Genomic DNA, 22055 nt, shown 5'->3' on the forward strand with positions numbered 1-22055 from the left:
CAACATTTTAAATTTGACAACAGTTACACCTTCTAAAAGTAATCTCACAGCAATTTTGACATTGACACAGATAAAGACAAAGGTAGGAGTTCTGCTAGACTTCATTTCAGGAATGCAGGAGGTAACAGCAATTCCTGTCGTTCCTCTGAACAGGCATCTGAGAATCAGGATGAATTTTGCTCTTCAAAGGCACCTTCCCCTTTATACTGATTATAGAGAAATGTATCTGAACACAGGCAGCTGGATATGGAGAGTAACAGGCAACAGGAATTTATCTTGTCCTGTTAGCACTTGAAAGAGCCCTTAGGTCTGTACCAAGGAATTGCCAGCAGGTCAGGGAGTGATCCTGCCCCTCTGCCCAGCCCTGGGAGGCACATGTGGAGAGCTGTGTCCAGCAATGGCACCAGAGCCACGGGCAGGGACTGAGCCCAGGGGGTTCCACCTGCACAGGAGGCACAACTTCTTCCCTGGGCAGTGCTGAACAGAGACCAGACAGGGTGTGGAGTCTCCTCACTGGGGATATTCCAGAGCCAGCTGGACACAATGTTGTGCCCTGTGCTCTGGGATGGCCCTGCTGGAGCAGGGAGGTGGCACCAGTGACCCTTTGTGGTCTCTTCCAGCCTAAGGCCATCCTGGGATTCTGATTCTGCTTCTTTCATTTCTTCCACTTTCCCATCTGTTTTCAAGAGTTGAGGTAGCAGGAGGATGCCCACTGCCTCAATTCCTGGATTCAGCTTACAGCTTTTGATGTATGATTCCTTGGCTACACTTTTTATTGTGGTTTTAATTACACTGGAGTGCTCTGTAATTATATATCAATTATAATCTTTGGTAATTACCACTCACATGCACAAGTGAAGGAATACATTTTAGAGCGGCCTTAGAGCTGTGATACTTAAAATTCTACAACATTAACAAAATTGGTTTTACATTCTAATTATATTTGCATTTTTTTATTAAATAATGGAAGGGAGAATTGCTAGGAGCACAGTACATTACTACAGAATTGCTATACTGATATCAGGAGGGTTACCAATCACTATATTATAAAACCACACCTAATTTTAAATACTAAAATGAGCTGTCTTTAATAACAGCAGATCATCTAGCAGATCACCTGATATGTGAGGTTCATCCTTCCAGAGAGTCTGAGCATTATGAAGATATGGAAATTAACAACAATTTGCAGCTGGATCTTGGTAAAAGCATTCTTTGTACTGACTTTTCTGTGAAGAGACTTGCCAGTTGGTGGCCAGATGTGACAAAACATCCCTAAACCAACAAATACTTTCCAGGAGAGTCACTTGTGAACTGTGGCTCACAGGTGAAAAACAGCCCAGTCCCTTGTGGTGCAAGCCGTGTTTTAGGTCGTCACTGTGGTGCTCTCAGGTGCCTCCTGCAACACATCAGCTGAAAAGTAAAGCAAGTGCTTTAATGAGCAAACTTTGGCACTTCACTGAAGCTGAACTTGGCCAGCTTTGGGTGAGCAGTTTCTTAATGCCAGCTTTGAAAGAAGGAGAGAATAAGGGAGGAAGGAAATTTTGCACCAAAGTTATTGAGAGAAAAGCAGTTGGGAAGTATGAAATCTGTGTGTCTGGGTGTTCCAGCTGTGGATTTTCCTCAATGGAAAGGATCACAGTTCATGGACTATTCCAAGCTAAAGGTACACACAGGGTCATCAAGATATCTTGGATGTTGTGACTTAATGCAGACCTGAGAATGATGGCAGCTAATGAGCAGCAGGGAAAGGTGAAGGACTGACTTCACACTGACCTAGAAAAGATACAGTGACACTGAGGAGTGGCAGGATTTCCAAGATTTTAAGCATGAACAGTGGAGGGATCTTTTCAAGAAAAAACAAAGTAATTTCTCCTTAGTAATCAGAACAGCATACAGGATATGGAGAAAGAGCATTGTGGGCAGAAATTGAGCACCCTGTGGTGGCCAGGCAAGCAGGAGACTGATGTGAAGGGACAGAGGAACATTTGCAGAGGCCAGAAGCAGGTGAGCAGGTCAAGCACTGGTGAGGTGAAGCAGGTACCACTCATTGACCTGTGAAAGCTGATCAGTGCCACTGCAGGCAGGGAGTAAACATTATCCAGTGAACTCACAGGGACCTGTGACAAGCAGGGAGGCTTGCCAGGGCTGTGGGGCACCACAGTGAGTTGACTGCACTGCAAAAGCCTGAAAGCATCCCTAATTTAGCAAAAAATATGGTATGAAATTTCCTAGGACCCACTAACCAGAGTGTGCACATTGAAAGGTTGGAAGAGCCTTACAGTGACCTTCCTTAGACACACAATCTTTAGGACATTACTTTTGTCTTGATGACCTAACAAGGCTCAGTAGCAGCTGAACATTTGCACATCTTCAGAGGCAAGCAAAGAATGATCAGTCAAAGCCTGCAAAATGAAGTATGGAATATGAGAGTTGGAAAAAGAGCAAGAACACCAGAGGTTTCCAAGACAGACAAACTTACAAATGAGTGAGGATAATGCAAATGAAGAAAGCAACAGACAGAAACAATGACACTTAAATCCTAAAAAACTAAAACTTGAAAACCCTGTGACTTATGCGACATGCATGGAGTTGAAACATTCAAAGCATTAGGAAACTCAAGTCATTCCTCACCCTCTGTAACCAGCTTCAATAGGAGCAGACTTAGGACTTTGAGTGACTTGAGGAAAAGTCCTAAGTGTAGGATGGACAGCAATATCTTTCACCATTTTGAAGTGATTAAGGAAAAATTACAATAGTTTGAACTAACACTTTGGAGGTGTCATTGTGGAGTTCTGCTTAAGTATTTGCAAGATCTTGAATATATATATATATGTAGTCCATATGTCTGAAATGTTATTTTTTCTTTGTATTACTAAATTACTCCAGGTAAACCACAACTGAGCTTAGTGAATGTGTAGAAAAAGACTGCAGAAAAATTCCCCATGTTCCAGCTGGGAAATGACGAAGGGAAGTGCAACTGGGCTCCTCTGGAAGAGAAGGATGTTGGTATTTTTCCAGAACACTGTGTTGGCTCCAACCTATGGAAAGCATTGGCCACCTCTACATTTCCAGAAAAATGCTTCTATTGGTGTCTTTTTGTTCCCCCTGAACAGGTGTCAGTTAAAAAAAAAAAAAAATTAGTCTATGTATGAAACTCCAAGATCATCTACCAAACTCCACCCCCAGAACTTCCTTAGTAGAGCAGTGTATGGGTGTCAATCCTTTTAGCGATTCTATAATGCTTTAAAATGATTACAGAATCCAGGAATTCAAGGGAGAAGCCAGCAGAGAACTGATTAGTTAATTTCTAGATGTCAGAGCCTAAAGCAAACATATTCATTATCAACATATACAAACAAGCAAACAAACAAAACAAACAAAAAAAGAAACAAAAAATTAAGCCCCCAAAAAACAAATAAAAATCCATGCACCTGTTCAAAATAAATAATTTTGTCTAACCATTTGGTTTCAGGGATGAAATCATTGTTAAATTAATGCTGACCCGGAATAACTGCACAGAAATTACTGAATATTACAGAATGCAGCACAATATTACATAAATCAAGATCTAACATGATTTTTTTCTGTGCCTGTTACTGTGAGTACATACCTGTACACAAGAGATAGAGGGCACACATTTATTAGCACTGTGTACCAAGGAGACAACCCACCCAGAAAGGTAAATTTTCCATGCTGTGTATGGGGATTTAGCCACAAAACTCTCATTAATGCTAATGAGAATCATACAGCCCAATGCCACTCTGCTAAATTATTTTTTTTCCTTGTTGTTCTATTCAGGAAAAATAATGGCAGCAATTCTGTGATAGTTTTGATTGATTTGACTTGTCCTGTGACTTAATACACCTTGCAATGACCAGGAAAGACATTTTGAACACAATCTCATTACAACTTGTTGTTTGTACATCACAGTTTCCTCTTTTTTTTCAGTATGTAGCCATGCAGGACAGTTTATGAATCTTTCCCTCTATGACAGCTTTCCCCCACTAAATCTGTGCTCACCCACAGGAACTACAATTAAGCTGTTGGAACTCTGCCCCCACCTAGAACTTAGAACTTGGGTCTGTAAAAGATTACTTTGTTTTCTCTTGAAAATACTTCTCCACTGTTCATGTTGAAAACCTTAAATCCAGTTTTCACTTCAAAATCCATCCCTCTCTAGTACAATATAACATTTGAAAGTGTACACAGTGTAAAATGTTTCAGGACATTTCTTCCCTACAGTGTCTCACTTCCTGGAAAAATATTCCTTGCCTGTCTGAGCATAATGTCATGATGAACAAGACATTATAGTCACTGAAATTTGGGCAGAATGACACACACACAGCCATTAGCGTAATCAGTAAAGCAAGAAGAGCTCAGAACATACAAGAATCCCACAACCCTGAGTCATTATTTACATTACCTTTCCCTGGATCTGCCAAAAGATACCAAATTCCACCCCCTCACTCCCCACACACACAAACAGTTGTGGGGTTTTTTCCCATTAGACAGTCCTATCCTGCAAGGATTCATTTCCACTGTCAGATAGCCCCAGGTTTTTTCCTGTTGGAATCCATTCCTGAATCTGAGAAGGCTGAATGGCACCTTATGGAATGTCTTTTAATTTGCCTTATTGCAGGCAGAAAGGAAAAAAAGGAAAGGAAAAAGAGGGAAAGGGAAAGGAGCACTGTCTTAGCTCAGATCCTTTATCTCTGTAACATAAACCAGTATATAAATTAATGTATATATGTATAAAAGCAACATATTGAAAACAGGCAACACTTATTTACAGTGTTACATGTGCTTCAAAGCAGTTTAGGCAAAGGATTTTTGTGAGATGTGAATTCATGGCTAACCATCAATGCCTCTAAAAAAATAGTGAAATCACAGAATAATTATCCAACCATCAGAAATTCAGTAGCGAGCATTCCCTTGGCACCAGAGATACCTGCAGGGCTGTTTGCTGCTAGAGACTAAGTAAGCAGTGGTCTGGGGACAGGAAAGCAAAGAAAGTCCCATTTTCCCTACAAAAGAAATCCTGAAATTCAGTATTTCTTTTTGCTGTGACAAAGAATAGGTCAAGGTGCATCAGGCATTGCATGGTAGGGCAGTCCTCACCCAGCACCTCACCTCAACAGCAGCAGTGTGACTGCTGGCATTAAATAGTTCAGAAAAGCAACAAATCCCAGCTCCAAATCCCCCAAACTATCTCATATTTTACACTATATTTTCATGAAGCTGCACTGGTCTTAATGCCTTGGAGAAATTATCACTATTCAGTCTCCAAGCCTCCTCTGCAAGCACTGGGGCAGCATCACATCCCTCAGGGCTTCATGTGTCACCTTTCAAACCCTCCCCAGGGATTTAATTTGCACATTAAAACTTCTGCTGCAAACGAGAGCACTGATAATTAAAATATGTTTTCAGGGAATCATCTGTGACCAGGCCAAGAAGCTGATTTTGTTCCTGTGCATGCCCTAGCCTGCAAGTGTCCCACTCTCCCCCTGCCATGCCCCAGCAGAGATGCACGAGCCATTCCCTGGGGGCTCTCATCTGCCAGGCAGTTTGTAGGACTTGAAGCAGTTCTCCCAGCAGGTGACAGAACTCAGAACAGGACACAAAGAAATGAAAACACAAATTCAGGAGGCTATTGGCCATTTCTACCAGGCAAATCTGCTAGAAACAGTATTATGTAAAAAATACATGCAAAATTAGGATTTTTGGCCTCTAGCCCAAATCCCACTGTAAATATCACCAGCATATACAGCCCTGTTCTACCTTCATCTAAAATTCAAGGTATGGATTACTTCATTTCCCAATATGTTGACAATTGATGACATGTACCACTGCTTACCCAAGAGCTTTATAAATGTTATTGACAAAACACAGATTATTTTTTTACATCTTTTCAATTTTCTCTACATCTCTTGGAAGCCATTTTGACTAAGGTACCTCATAGCTGAGCACCAAGAGTCTGGATGGTAATTAAAATAAACAGCGTGAGTCTGTCTGCCCATTCATCTATTCAAGTCACAACACAGTCATTAAATAAAACCCTAGTATTCATAATATGGATTTTGAGTTTTGACAGCACAGCCATTCTACTTAGCCACCTTTTATTACGAACAATAATTTTAATGCTGATTTAATCACACCTAAATCCCATGGGACTATTTCAAAATCCTGTTTAAAATGGAGACATAATTTCCTCTTAAATAGTTAATCAACTTGCCAATATTTTCATCACGTTCACTTCACTACCACTGAAAACCTTGCCTTGCCTGCTCAACTTTAATTTTATAAGAGCTGTGTATTACATTTCAGCCCCATATAAGTAACATACAGGAGCAGAACATGTTTTAGCTAATTAATGCTTCTGTAACCAGAGTCGCTGAAAAATATGCATCAAATATTTATATAATTGGCTCCCCAAAGAAGAATTGCCTCGTTCTGAGTGCTGAGAGACTGAAATACAAAGTCTAAAGACCTAGAGCACAAAAGACCCCAGTCTTCCTCCAATGCTCTATTCCTCTGTTTGCATTCTCATTGGCTTCAGGAGGCATTCATTAACAGGGGTGAAGATCCACGACTCAAATTTCCATATCCTTTTAAAATTAACATTAGCTACTATTAAGTAGTACTATAACTATTACTTTGGATTAATTAATATTTTGAGGCAATTGCAATGTCCACACTGAGTGCCTGCAAGGTGTGTCACATATACTAAGGGCATGAGATATTTTCCTGGGAGTATCCACAGAGCAAACTGATAGATTTTGGGGAAAAACATATTTTTTTTCCTTTTTCGGGTTTTTAATTACTACTGAATTAAGCAATATATGTGACATCATTTTGGCTACACTTTAACAGCTGACAGGAGACAAAGCCTTCTCCCACTGACAAATGAGGAGCACCTTAGTGCAACAAAACAGTGCATTTTAACCCCATGAATAAAATATACTGCAGCACTATGAGCTTTTGTTTGGCTCAGGCTGGGGAGGTGTTGGGAGATTTGTTTGGCTTGTTGGGTTTTTAAATTTATGTGGGTTTTTGTCTACAAAAATTCAGAAATATGCCTCGGAATATCAAGCAGAAAAATCCAATCTCAACCTCTATCATCAGTAATATTAATATCAGCATTGAGGACCTTAAGGACTTCCTTCCCCTCTAGTCTAATGTAATCAAGGGAGCATAGTGAGACATTTCTGAAACAATACTAGCTCAAAAATTGAGGTTAGATGAGCTTCTTGGAGGATAATTTACACTTTGTTTTACAATTGTCATCATTTTACCCTTGAAATAATATTTCCTCTCCCAACTGCTACTTAGCAAAGTACATTTTATTTCCAATGTGCTCGAAAATGATCCAGTTTGTCAGAATGCCAAGGCACTTCTCCAGTGTCTTCTTATTCCATACCTATTATGCCTTACCATACATAACACTAATTGAAAATTGTGTGTGCTGCATTTACAGGCATTAAAGCTACAGTAAAATTCAAATTTAAGGGAATGACTGGTTTCAGATTAGGTAAAACACAATTATCAGTTTCCCCAGGAACAAATAACAAATAAACAAAAAGAAAACAAAGAAAAACAAATTAACAAAAAAGGTAAAGGAAAATTAACAAAAAAACCCACCAACAACAAAAACAAGAATTGCAATGTCCATGGTATTTATTTCACTTCCTGGGCAATTTCATGCCCAAGACTGTCACTTTGCACTTTGTCTTGGACATGCAAAATATCATCTCAGTTTAAAACAGGAAAACAAACAAACAAACAAACAAAAAACAAAACAGGAAGGTTGTTTTAACAGAAAGAAAAGGTTCTCTGGAGGACAGCAATAACAAATTAAAGTTATTAGGAAGTTGAACATGTAGTCAAAAATTCCTTAATTCACGAATAATAACTGGGTGAATGGAGACAGTCCACAGTCTTGTCTATTTTCCACAAATTCAAAAACAGCAATCTGCCTCCCTCCACATACAAATTATACATATTCATTTTTTTCTTGTTCTTTTCTTTTACACATTTGACAATATAAGTGAGAAAGGTGTTTAGCTGTAGTTAGCAAACATATAACAATCATAATAACGTCACCTGTTAAAAAACATATTAACATCATGGAAATTCCCACTTTTCCAAAAAAAAGGATTGCTTCAGAAATAAAGATTTTTAAATTGTTGTAACTCTATCCTGTGTTCCTAGAGATTAGCTTCCTGATGTCTAAAAGGTTTCAGTCTACAAAAGCAGCTTCTAGAAGAACTCCTATGTCCTGGGAGGTTGAAAGACCCAAACCATTCCATGATTCTTTGATTCATTAGATCCCATCATTCTTATATTAGTGGATTTTCTTGCAAAACCATAGGTAGATGATGTAAGGCAGAGAAACCAAGGCCTGCTCTAAACCAAAGGTCCAAAAGTGGAATCCCTTTAATATTTACGTTTGCAGCCAGATTAAACCTATCTTAAAACCTGGTCCAGAGTATATATTATGGAATATATCTCAACTTCCAATAGTACTATATGGAAAAAATCAATTTCTTATATTAGCACTGAAATGCACAACAACAAACAAAAAACCTCCACCAAACAAACATTCAGGTCAGCATAATCCACTGGAAATGTAGTAGTTGAAAGTCCACTGTGCTGTACAAAAATACAAATGCTGCTTTTAATGCTGTTCTCAGTTTAATTAATTTATAGACACATTTTTTTCACAGGACTTAAAGCAGAAGTTTTTCTCATATCAGCTCAACACACAATTTTAATCCACATATAAGGACAGCTGTGCCTTTCAAATGTGCCTATTCAGCATTTTCTTCAAAATTCACAGCAAGAAAATGGGCAGAACCTTCAGCGTGTTCCAACAGGAGTTAACTAACAGAAGAAAATATCAGTCAAGTGATAAAAAGGAAAGGAAGTAAAAGCCACAGGTCATGGACAGGGAAAAAAAAGGATAAGGCATAGTCCTTCCAGTCCCTTCCACATTCTCGGGAGATTCTGGAAGGAAAAAACACTTTCCCCATTTGATTAGACAGTGTGTATGGGTAGGACAGGAAGAGGGGTGGGGGACAAGAATGATTCTGTGCACACACAGCTAGAGAAGTGATGGAATAGTTCTTTTTGTAATTATCAAAATAAATTATTTTTTTCCATAAAAGAACTGAGCAACAATTTCCTGTGAACTTCCCAGTTCATTTACAAAAAGTCTTTTTCTCTTCATAGTCAAGACTGTGACAAAAAGGGGTTTTTTTGAACAACACTTTATGACATCATTTATCACTTTGCATATTATTTAAGAGCATGTGTCATCACTTGGAAGGAGGCCAAAACAGAATTTGTATCCAGCTGGACTTAGGGTAAGTAATGAGTCAAATAATCAAATCCAAATCTCCTGCTTGACTTTTTGAGTTCTGATGAAATTCAGGACTGAAAGGGGTCTCCAAAAACAGTTGTTCTCCTGGGGTTTATGCAATTTGGTTATAAAAATCATAGCAGTAAGATGGTCATGTACTGAACCATAACCCCAGTGTGCAGCATAAAAGAATGAGGATCTGAGATCACCTTTTTCTGCTCAGTGCAAGGATGGCTCAGACAGGCTATGCAGCGAAATACAACCCAGAACCACCTGCAACTCAGAAAATTATGCAAGGAAAATGTTAAGGCTCAAAAGACTTCCCTATTTCTTTCTACCCCTGCCAATGATTTAACATGCCTACATTGTGCCAAGCCAGTCAATCTCAAATTCGAAGATTCAGTCTGTGATTTGCTTCACATTTTGGAGGTATTGACTGGTTGCACTGGAAGCAACATGAGCTATAGGTTCTCAGCATGTCCAAAAAAGAGCTCTAAATCCTTCAAATTTGGTCTCAAGCACAACAGAGCACCTAAAACCAGAACCCAGTAGGGATTTCCCCTCATTGGATATAAATATCCATGGTTTTCAAAGGGCACAGAGGGATAGCACAGAGTTCAGTACAACAACATGGAATTTAGAAGACCTGTGCTTGTCTGACTGGCAACAGCCAAGTGAAACAGCCAAAGCTCCCAGGTGATGTGAGCATAGTGTCATTCCAACATTACACACACGGTGGAATAAAAACATAGGCTGGGATCTTCTTCTGTCAAAGCATGGAAGATAGGAATTGCTAATTCCATGGGCAGAATGAAGAAAGGACACAAAACTTACATATGGCTGAGAAGAAAGCTTTGTATCACGCCGAAAATATTGTGAGGATATATGAAATGTCTTAGCAAGGCTCCAGCAAATTACTTAAGAGATACTTTCATCATTCTAGCAATATTTAAGTTGTTTGGTGTTGCCTTTGTGCTAGGGGAGAGGCAAAAAGGATATAGCAACAAAGTTCCTTCATGCAGAAGAGAAGCAAAAAGCCCTTTATTAAAAAAAACACTACACTTTTATAGACCAGTTCGTGGAACTAAGGACAGACATAATTTCATTGGTGCAAGGAAGGTAACACCCCTTGTAAACATACTTTCATGAAAATATCACGTCTCTCACACATGCAGCAGGTGCTTCATCATTCTTATAATTCTTTCTCTCATGTTTTCCTTGAGCAGACTGAGAAAAATCCAAGACTGCTTTCTCCCTGGCTTTCACTAGTATCCACAGTTGGGGTTTTTTGTAAGAAAAGTGTGTGTGCTGTATGCCATAAGAACATTTAGAGAAAGAAATACGTTTTCACCTGAAGTAAGATTGAAACTGCTCAACACTACATTACACAACAGCCATGTCTTTCTCAGGCAGAAAGGCCCAAGCAATACAAACACACCCTGGCCACCTTCTTAGCTTCACACCAAAGTGGTCATTATCCATCAGGAAATCCGATGCCATGTACAAGGTGCAAGTCTCCCCCTCTTACCTCGGGGTCTTTCTCGATCTCCAGCCCCGCTTCCAGCAGGTTGCGTTCATACTCCTCCCGCTGCAGCCGCCTCTCCTCCTCCAGGGCGTCCAGCGGGCCCAGCTCCACCAGCCCCAGGCCCGGCAGCCCCGGCCACTCGGGCAGGACACACTGGCCATGCTCCTGCTGCTGTTGGGGGTCACGGCCCTTCCCAGTGCCTCCGTTGGAAACCAGCGCCACGGAGGGGGATCCGCACCGCAGCTCTGGGGAGGCCACGCCAGGCGCGTGCCGGGCCAGGCTCCGGCGGTAGTGGTAGGCCAAGACATAGTCGACCTTCCTCTTGCTGTCCCTGAAGTGCAGGCCACTCGGGGACGCCTTGTCCCTCACCCCCGACAGGGTCCCTTCCACATAGTTGTTGATAATCTGGGAGAGAAACAAAGGAGTTGCACAGACAAGAAAGCCAAAAAGCCCAAGTAGGTGGGGAGGGTCTATCCCCACAGGAGCACGTGAAGCCATGAAGAACCCAGGTATGACCTACAAATACTAACTTTGCACACCAGTTTCACTTCATTCCTCCTCTGACCATAAATTAAGCATAGTTTAGGTTATCCCAACACATGGGATCCCTAGCGAAGAGTAGACACAGAGGTACACCCCAAGTCCATCACTCTGCACAGACCAAGGGGAGAGCACACCCACATTTTGAAAGGGGACAGAGAAGTGAGAATAAGGATCACATTACAGATGATGTGCCATGTGGAACAAAGCAGGGAGGGAAGGGAAGCAAAAACAGTATAGGAAGGGAATAAATCAATCTTAGCCAGAATAGGAGAAATATCTTTAATGTGGTTCAAATTCCAGAAGGAAAGGGCTGGACATAAACACTCTGGAAAGTACCAGGGATTAGAAAGACTATGTCCTATGAATGACTGGTGGTGCTAGCTTGTATTTTAACATATGAAAAGACTTTGTGACTAAGAGTAACACTGCAAAAGGGAATCCATGGCTAAAATCCTTCAAACTACCAATATTGCACCCACTCAGCCCTTCAGACCATGCCTGCTTCATCATCACCCTCTCAAAGCCCTTCTGGGATTCAGCTCCAACTGTAATCCTGCTGTCACTCCCCACCCTGAATGGGAATTCTGCAGCGTTCATGTGGAAGTCTGGCACTGAGGCATTCACTTGCACTTCCCACTCATTAAGACAGCCCATGAGCTTTCCAAGTTGTTTCCAACCAGCATTTCCAGCACAATGCTGCCGTGTAAAGCCCTTCAGAGAGCTCTCTAGAGTGTTATTCACTGGAGTGACACCAGCCCTCCAACGATGGGGGGAAAAGATAAGAGCAAGGGTCAACCTGATCCAAACAATCATCCTATAACCTAATTCCGAACATTTATGGTTCCCATAGGTGACTGTACAAGCAAAATCTTGAGAAGTACCAGTTAAAGGTTTGTTTCTCTCTTTTTCTCCCCTTCCTTACATGTGCTGGTAGTGTTGAATGCAAAGTTAACCACTTGCTGTATAGCATATATCTTGTTTTTAACACAACACAACACAAATGTATGAATATATAAATATTATTGCATATTATTATATTCATCAACACCAGATTCTTTTTTTTTCATTGCTTTGCTTCACTTAGTTTCCCACAAAGTAGCTTTCAGTTGTCATGTCACTAAATAAATCTTGGGTTTACATGCATGCTACATCCTTCATCCTTTTACAAAATTACCACTGAATAATCTGTTCTGCACATCACACCCTTCATATCTAAAGTATATATACAGTCCCTTTAAGCACATCCAAAATTACACTCAGCACTACGTCCTGGTGGAATATAAAACTGCTTGTGAGACAGCATTTTATTGCAATTCCCCATTTCCTAATTAGATACATTTTCATGTAGTACTCACGGGCAGCCCATGCAAACTTCCCGGATCCATCTCTGCCCCAGTGAGGAAAAACCCGTGGCAGATTTCTAGTGTCCCTCCCAGAGAGTTTCAGGTTATACAGTGCAGAAGGAATGATGTCACCACTAGCAGGTCACTGGCACAAGGTAATGCATTAGCTGGCTCTAGAGAAGATGAGCTCTGAGCATCCTCTCCTCCCTTTATGGAGAGTGTGGGCAGAAACAAGAAGCACGACCAAGAAGCGGGAGAGGGAAAAGGAGGTTGGAGAATGTGAAAATCACTCCGAGGTTTTCCTGTTTGTTGCTGTGTGGAGCCACCTGCCACATCCCAGCCACCTGAGAGGGCACCATAGCAACTTGGGGTTGCTGGAGTTACACAGGGGATGAGGAGAGTCAACAGTGACTCCCTTCTCCCTCCCTGTGGACTCTTTTCCTCACTCTTGGCAGCAAGGTGCCATCCCCATAATTACGGGTGCCCAATTAACGGAAAACAAATCAAAATGCCAACAGATTTTACTAAAGATATTTCCTGCCCCTAAATTTGCATTGCTTGCCTTATCATGTGACATTCTGGCCCAAGGAGACTTTTTTAGGGAGGAACACAAAAAGTTGCAATTTCAAAAATGTCTCTGAAGGAACTGTCAAGATCTTTCTCTCCTCCCCTCTCACAGCCACTGTAAAAGTCAGAAACAGTGATTTAAATTACCAGTTTAGGTCCTGCTTTCACTGCTTCTTGATGATTCCAAGACAAGAAGTCATCACACCAAGGAATAACAGAATGGGAATGTAGGATCCGCATTTCATTATAATTTTGTTCTAGTGGTCTGATAGCAAATATATCACTACAAATACATCCCAAAAGGTGCCTCCTCTGACAGCTCTCCTCTGAACACTACAGCCACACTACACTTCCACTGAGAATCAATCCAATCCAGCCCCCACTGCCACCTGGGCACAGCTGGCTCAGGGTTGGCAAAGGCACACCTCATTTAATGAGCAACTTGCAGATCTTTTTTGTCACTGGAGGTAACAGCAACCCTCTCCATTCCTGCTCTGAAAGATTTTGGCTAAAGTAAACAATTAAGAAAAGTTTGGTGAGATTACTACTGGAGAAATTAATTCTTGCTGTACACAGAGAGAACTGAATCACATGAGGCTGTGGTATCACTTTCCTCATAAAGATTCTTCTCCCAGTTCTGATTTAACCAATACACAGGAGAGCACACCCTGCTTTTCTCATCCTGCTTCAGGCCTCTTCATAATCCCAAATGCACTTGAGGTAGGTGAATGAACATGAAACCCTACTTACAGAACTTCTATAAGACACCTCTGACGCTTCAAGAGCTCCACTGGTCCCATTTCTGTGCCAGGAAGTCCGGTTCTGAGGAACAGTGAGGTATTTGCTGTTGTAGGCTGAAAAAGAGTCCATTGCTGATTTTGCTGTCTTCTGTCCATTGAGAGTCAGGTGTGAGGAAGGTAGAGCAAAGTCTGAGAAGGAGAAATAAATACATAAAGCAGGTTTAGCACAGGTGGTTCCCTAACACAATGGGAAATACTGCAGTCAGTATTCATTTCTAATGAGGTGAACAGATCCAGTGGCATCAGGTAGAGGTAAAAACTTGCAGATCATGGTCATTCTCAATAAAGAACTCCACACATGTGAAGTGCTCATAAAATATATCTAAGATTATACCTTCATGTTCTGGTCTCGGGGGCTAATGTCTGGAATTTCTGGACACGCTCCCCATTTCTTGTGTTTGACAAATTACATGACCACAGTGTGGAATAACAGAGGGTCTGGAGGGGGTGGGAGTCATCACAGAATCACAAAATGTCCTGAGTTGGAAGAGACCTGAAAAATCGTCTCATTTCTATTCCCTGCCTTGGACAGGGACACTTTCCACTATTCCCGGCTGCTCAGAGCCCCATCCAGCCTGGCCTGGAACACTTCCAGGATGGGGCAGCCACAGCTTCTCTGGGAAACCTGTACCAGGGTCTCAATACCCTCACAGGGAAGAATTTCATCTGGATTTCCAATCTAATCCTCCTGTCAGTGTGAAGCCATTGCCCCTTGTCCTGTCACTCCAGGCCCTTGTCAAGAGTCTCTCTCCATCTTTCCTGTGGCTCCCTTCAGGCACTGCAAGGCCACAATGAGGTCACCCCAAAGCCTTCTCCTCTCCAGGCTGCACAATCCCAATTCCCTCAGCCTTTCTTCACAGCATGCCTCCGATCCTCTTGGAGGCCTCCTCGCTCCAACAGGTCAACTCCATACAGGAAGTAGCACAGTGAAAAATGCTGATAAAAACCAGTGGATACCGAAACTTTCAACACACAAATGTTTCATACTCTTTCCCCCTCTAGTGGTGCCAGCTGAAACGAGGTTGACTGATCCATACTCTCATCCTCTTGGAGAAGGTCTTATTGTGAGGGAAAACCCATGTCTTAGTCCTTCCAGTATTAGTGTTTTATACCCTGGAGAAGACATCCCATAGGCATCGGTCCCCAGGGTCAGCACCATCACCACTACAGAGACAAAGCACCACTGCCTCTGTTTACTAAGACTTTTCTCCAGGAAGAAGAAATAACAGCTCCCATCTATCCAGGGAGACACCACATCCATTGTGTACTGCTAAAGTCTGGAGGCTGCATTTTCCACTTATTTAGCTGAGCCCCTTCTATCCCCTATACTCAGACTGCTTCCCCACCACCATGTTCTGAGAGAGGAGACAGTGAAATGGTAAAAAGGAAATGCTTGGAGGAGGGGGGTCTGACCCCTAAGTGTTATGATTATTCTTGTTTCCTATTGATACCAGATTAGGGTCCAGTAGCACTTGAACAGTCCAGCACATTGACTCACCAGTCTCCCCTGTCTGATCTCCCCAGCAGACTCATGCTTGGTTCACTTTAATGAAGCACATAATGATGCCACAAGGGAAACTCCAAGGAAAATAATTAATAAGTGAAGCTTTCATTCCCAAAGGCCACACACAATGTTTCTCCAGTATTTTCAGACTGAGTCTGGGATATCTCACAAGACTTTTACACAGTCAATTAAAGACCTCTTTTTCTTTCCAGTCCTTTTAACTAGGCCTAGGAAAAAAGCTGCAGTTCATTTATAATAAGATGATTTCATTTCCATTATGCTTCCCAACCTCCAGAAACTGTGTCACGAATCTGAGATTAACACTGGTAAACTGGTGAGGCAGTCAGGGACTCCCAGCAGAGTAAGTTTTTTGATGGAAATGCAATTGCCATATCTGTATCTGGCAGACTCCTGTTCTCCCAAAAGCTTCTCATCTTCCCAAATTCGACTGATTGAACCAAAATGTTTTGTTTTGAATGCATTCCATATTTGACAGTTCTTGCCTGTGGTACAGCAGTGCCTCAGGGGCTTCTGCTTCAGATGCAGCCTGACCTCATTCCACCCTGTAAGCCTTTATGACATCTGGCCTTACATGTCCTCATACTGTAAATATTCTGGAGTAATTAGTATTGGTAGAAACAAGTTCTCTGTGTGTGTGTGTATGTATGTGACTGTACATGAAAATTTTAAATATGCACACATGCATAGCATATTTGTGTGTATATTTACATATATATATATATAAGTATCTCCAGAGAACAGGGACTCTTGAATTCAACTTGGAAAGCAAATGTTCAAGAATTACACTCATTCTACAAAAATAGCTGGGGAGCCATCTCTCCAAACTCCACCAAGTTGTAAATGACTTCTAAGGACACGATACCTCCAGGACAGAGATCAGTGACCAGCTCCAGCACCAATTCACAGCCAGTTACCACCTGCTCTCTCAGCCTCTCTGCGCTCCTTTGCCTCAGCTCTTTGCAAACTTAAGGGTTGGCCACACGAGCAGCAAACGACCTCACTGTTTTGTGAGGTCCCTGTCCAAAGTGCCACTATGAAGAAGTTGCACAGACTGCCAAAAGTGGAAGGACCACACTGCTTGTGAAAGAGGCAGTAAAGGAGTCTGCCTAATTAGGAGCTCTGTATTAAAACCTGACTAACAGCTAATTAACTGAGCTGAGTGGTCCAGATGATCAGATTATCACAGCACAGCTACTTGCAGAATACACCACAGGTGGTTTGGTCACCCAAAGCACAGACAGGGAACTGCTATCTTCCTCCCTTTCCAGTTAAGTATCAGAAAGGATCTGCATTTCTGAAAGACACCACAGTTAGAAGGATGCTCCTCTGCAAGGCTGTTCAAAATATCTGCAATTTAGGGGCATTGATGGCAAACTCCAATCCCCGAGTAGGGATGAAAAAAAACCTACTTGAACTTACTGTTTCCTTGTAGCTTTACTCAAATATATATTTTTTCAAAATATGTAGCATGGTTATACATTTGCTCTTTAGGTCCTCAGTAAATAATGACTTCTCAGCCCTGAATATAGATGAAGAAGCTCAGCTTGGGCCAAAATTATTTCTTGTGCACATCTCCACCAAACTCAACACAGCTACAGAAAAGCATGATTTCCTCCACTGTGTGTTCAAAACCACCATTTTAGTTCCTTTAAAGAGCATCGGAATTAGACAGACAAAGCTGTTTGGGTTGTCCCTAATGCCATCTAATTTGCAGCCTGTGTATTCAGGGCTCACACAGTACCTCTCAGACTGTGGGTGGAAAGGGCAAAAAAACAAATCCTGACTAATGCCTTGGATAGGCTGGGTGCATCTGCCAGTGTGAACCCCATGCCAACACTCAGTTTGAAATGTCTTGAGCCTCCAGGACACCCAGCAGGAGAATCTCTGGGTAGGACTCAGTATCTCAGTTGTACTCCTTTACATTTGGCCATACATAATGCAGATATCCTTTGCCTTCCCACCTCCAGAATATAATCAGAGAAGAAATACTCTTTATAAAGAGAACCATTCAATTCTGAGTTTAGTTATGGGACTGATTTTAATAGAAGCAGTTAAGCAGCAGGGGAATAACACCTAAATAGTTCTTGAACCATTCTAAAGAAAGAAATACCAAACAGGTAAAATTTAATGGTCAAATTCTATCCTTCTATTATTTAAATAAGGGCTTTGAAGTTCACAGCAGAGATACATCCCCAGAAACAATGAGATAACATGGAAACAACCACAGAGCTTTCCACTGTGAAAGCAAAAGAACAATGACTCACTATCAGCCCTGAAAGTTATTCTAAAATTGTACACTGGGAACTCCAGCACAAAGGTTTTATGCACTGAGCAGATTTGCTCCTTTTGTATGGGAATTGAGAGCTCAGGGCTGCCCATTTTCTCCTGGAAAAGGATATTACTCACTCCCACAGTTGCACTACAATAAGGCAAATGCAGTGGAAACAGCAGAAGATCAGCACAAGGCATTAGCCTAGTGATTGTCTTTTCCACATGGATCACAACACTGACCTACAGCTGATTTCTGAGGCTTCAGGAGAAATTATCTCTGCATGTTTTATCTCTGAGCTCTCTGGATGTTCTTTTTTTTTTTTTTTTTTTTTAAATAACCTAAAAGAAGACAGAGAAGTCCTTCCAAAGTACTCCTTTCTTTGTTCTCCACCCCGTTTTGGCCTATCCCACTTCCCAGGCAGCAATAAGAATGAAACAGAGAATAAACTTACCAGGCATGTGTGTTTCCATGTTGCCTGGAGGTTTGGCTGGAAGTTGCGTCAGTGCTAAAATAGGATGTGGCTATGCCGTGCACAATCTGCTTCTGCACTGGCTTAAGGAGGGAACAGCACCAGCAGCTATTTCCATCCTGCCTTGATCCTGCTTTAAGCAAACCACAAACTGAAGCTAATTAGCGAGACCTTCCGGTTTGGTGATTACCGTCATGGAGGGAAGAGAGGGAGAAAGACCAAACTCCTATGACCTGAGAGGCCATGGCAATTCTCTGCTGGAACTTCAGCACCTTGTCTTCATGCTCCATAACACCTCAAGAAGCAAGGTAACAACAGGCATCTTTTGTCCACAAGACAGTGGAGAGGAAGGAAAAAGATTAATGCAGAACCAGGGCTCTGTCCAAAGAACCAGCACTCAAGGATCAGATTGTCTTGGAGGCAGTTTCTGTGGGGAAAAGTCTTTATATCTACAAAGCTTCACTGTTCTTCCAGGTAGGAGGTAAGTGCAGAAAGTTTTTTATAAGGGTCTGTTTCAAGTACTCAAGTTACTCAGTGCCTGAATGCACTGTCATTCCTGCATGAAATATTCAAGGGATTATCTTGTAATCAACTGTCTAATCAGAACAGGTGATGGATCCTGCTTAGCCTTCAACCTTGCAATTTAAGCAATGTATAGGGAGGAAAAGTTGACCTCCAGTGCTATCCGAGAAAGGACTTATTTGCCAATGATAACTGGAGGGAGAAGAAACTAATTAGAGTTCAAATCTTCTTTTCTTTTAGTATATTTATAACACTATGATGGTTTCTCTAGTGTGACAGGGAGAAATGGATTTATTCAATGCCTGAATAAAGTCCAGTGGTTCTGTGACCTTGTGAATCAGGACAGTGCACTATGTCATGACTGGCAAGGGTAGAAGCTGTCTCTGTCACAGAGATGTGCTGATACACCCTGGTTGTGCTATCAAACCTGCTGAGTACATAAAGGCAACAGTGCAGCTGTTGTGTCCCAAAACATGGGCTGATGATGCAAAATTTTCCCAGCAAGACTAAGAAATTTATATGGGGTTTTAAATTCATTAAATCACCCCACTCTTCTTGGTCCCTACTTTGAAATAGCATTTCTTATCTTCTAACCAATATATCAACAGATATCAAATACTTTGTTCTTTTTATCTTGCTAGTACCTTATGTTACTCTCAGAACTTCTTTCAGAAGTTTTAAAAATTAAATTAATCTGTTTCCTAGACAGGGAAAAAAATCTGTTTCTACACCTATCTCGGGGAGAGGGGAATGAAAACCTTCTGAAACTTTCATCATTTTCCATCCACAGCCTATGCTGCTCCAACTAAGCTCAAAACCAGAAAGGCAAATCCTGGCTAATTCTGGAATAGTACAGGAATATAGAGCCAGGTCCTGCTGGGATCCCTGTGGATTTATAGCTCTGCCTGCACAGGTCCCAATTACCAGCTCCTATAGGCCATAAGGATGGGTGTGTTACAGGTAATGCGCTTAGCTCAGGTAATAAATAATATACACAGCAATATGAGAGGAAGTAATATCCAGCTGCTTACAATGGAAGTAGATTATTTTTAAGACTTTCCAATGGAGAAAATCATATCTTGGCATCACTGTCTTTCCTGAGGTACCTGGGTATGGTGTTAATTGATAATGCAGAGCTGTGACAAATAATACCAATATACCCGATCATGTTTCCCCTACCGTAGAGGAGTGGTGCTTGCAAGTCTGCAAATTTAGCAGAGAGATTAGATGTTTTGAATTATTAAGGAGTTATATAAGACTTCTCCCCAAATCCATTCAGCATTCCTGTAAATCTATCCTGTGGCACACTCAACAGCTGGTGTTCTGAAGCCATGGGATGTGCTCTTAATCATTGGTGGAAAGGTAAAGACCAAGGTAGTTCAAACCCATCAAGGCTCACAAAACATTCCTCAAAACCTGGCTTCTGCTGGAGAATGGCAACAGAGCAGTCAGATGTAGAGTACTGTGTGACATGCTGGCATGCTTGATTGTAGGCCGGACTGTGCTCTTCACTCCTGCCAGGGAGGAATTCTGCTGGAAGTATTTAATTGCACTAATTGCAGCTGCCTGTGTGAAAGGCAGTGAAACCTGCACAGAGCAGCTCTGAGCCCACTGGGTCCTTAGGCAGAAGACAGACAGCTCTTTTGGGCCAGATTGCCTAAAATGTCTGATTCTCATGCCAGCAAGTCAAAGCCAAAAGTGTATTTACCTCCTAGCCTGTTAAAGGAGATGGTATAACATTCCCTTCCACTTTTTCTTTCCTTCCAGTCTGTTTCTACAACACAATTTTCAAAGAAGATCCTTCTGGCCTTGCTCATGGCAGGGGCTTGGAATACACAGGTAGTAGCCAGGCCTGAGTAACAACATCTAGACCACACCAAAGTCCCCAGAACTCCCTGCTGTAAAGTAAAGCCAGTATGTGCTCTTCTCCTGGGCTGCATTGCACTGACTCATACAATTAATTATCTAATTAGAAGAGCTGTCTGCAGCCACACAGCCTTAGGCTGGAACCCCATCAGCTTTCACAAGCTAAGAAGGATCAGTCTGGGTGAGAGCACAGGTTGAAACAAGGGGACATCCCAGCCATGGTAAGTGGAAGAGGATGACATTTGCCTTTTACTCCCAATCCATCCCTTCTCTCTGCTCCTCTCTGATGCTGCAGACTGCTATTCCAGGAACAGCTGATCTTCAGCTTCAGATGAGCTGTTGACTATTTGGTTGACCCATCTGTCAGGGAGCTTAATATCTAGAGGCAGCTCCAGGAAGGAACTGGTGTGAAGGTAAACTGGTGACAGATCTATTGCAGCAGGTGGGGCTGGTGCCAATTAAAACTGGGTTTCTTTCTCTGGTGTTATTGTGGGGGATAGCAGAAGACACAGAGATGCATGGAAGGCCTGCACTTCTACCACTGTGCAGCAATAAAGGATGTCTTGAAAGAATAATAAAAAGGGCTCACAATTCAGGGTGTGTTGAATCCACAGCTGACTGGCAAGAGAGAAGCAGCAGGGATCTGCCTGGCTCCGCTAAGAAAGGAGTACAGCTTACCTTTTTAGCACAGGAGTTTTTGTTTCTTCCCAAAGGGAGCTTTCCTTGCAGATGAGGAAATGCTTTGACCTATTTAATCCTGTCACACTGCCATTCATTATTTTTATATTGTTAGTTAAACAAGGAGCTTAAATAATTCTTGTCTTTCAAAAACTTGCATGAAATAACAGTCCTCCCTCTCTTATAGTATTGAGAAATTAGTACTTCCCAATGAAACTGCTTCACTGATACAAAATTCCTCCACGACCAACAGCACTCTAGAAAATCTTTTGTGTTCCCCGGCCCAACTAAACAAAGTAGATTTTAAATCCTTACAAATATATGCCGGGAAGCAGTAACTAAATTAAACCTGCCACTTCAAATTCTGCATCTAAATTAATTCCAACTTTTGGAACAAATGTGAACAAATGCAACAGGTGAAGTTCAGGTACCTGGAAATTAGGGAGATAACCACTGAGCCTTCTCCTCGAGTTGGTCTGGGCAAGGGCTGAAGTAAGAGCTGTCCTTAAGCCCGTACACAAGTCCTGAGGACTTGCAGAATTCACACAGCCTGTCCTCAACACACAGTTTCTTTGCATTCAGCTTCA

General features: G+C 41.8%; 1 protein-coding gene across 1 annotated transcript in view; it reads right to left on the reverse strand.

Moving 5' to 3' along the window:
* Nucleotides 1-18403, reverse strand: part of LOC116995366 (anoctamin-2-like) — a 147936-nt gene extending 129533 nt beyond the window's left edge. Inside the window, exons 1-3 of the mRNA XM_033058045.1 lie at nucleotides 18385-18403; nucleotides 14087-14265; nucleotides 10887-11288 (exon numbers count right to left, since the gene is read on the reverse strand). Coding sequence (XP_032913936.1) covers nucleotides 10887-11288; nucleotides 14087-14265; nucleotides 18385-18403 — 600 coding nt within the window. The remainder of the gene's footprint in view (nucleotides 1-10886; nucleotides 11289-14086; nucleotides 14266-18384) is intronic.
* Nucleotides 18404-22055: the final 3652 nt, after the last annotated feature.

Source organism: Catharus ustulatus, chromosome 4 (genome assembly GCF_009819885.2).
Source record: "Catharus ustulatus isolate bCatUst1 chromosome 4, bCatUst1.pri.v2, whole genome shotgun sequence".
Classification (NCBI taxonomy): Eukaryota; Metazoa; Chordata; class Aves; order Passeriformes; family Turdidae; genus Catharus; species Catharus ustulatus.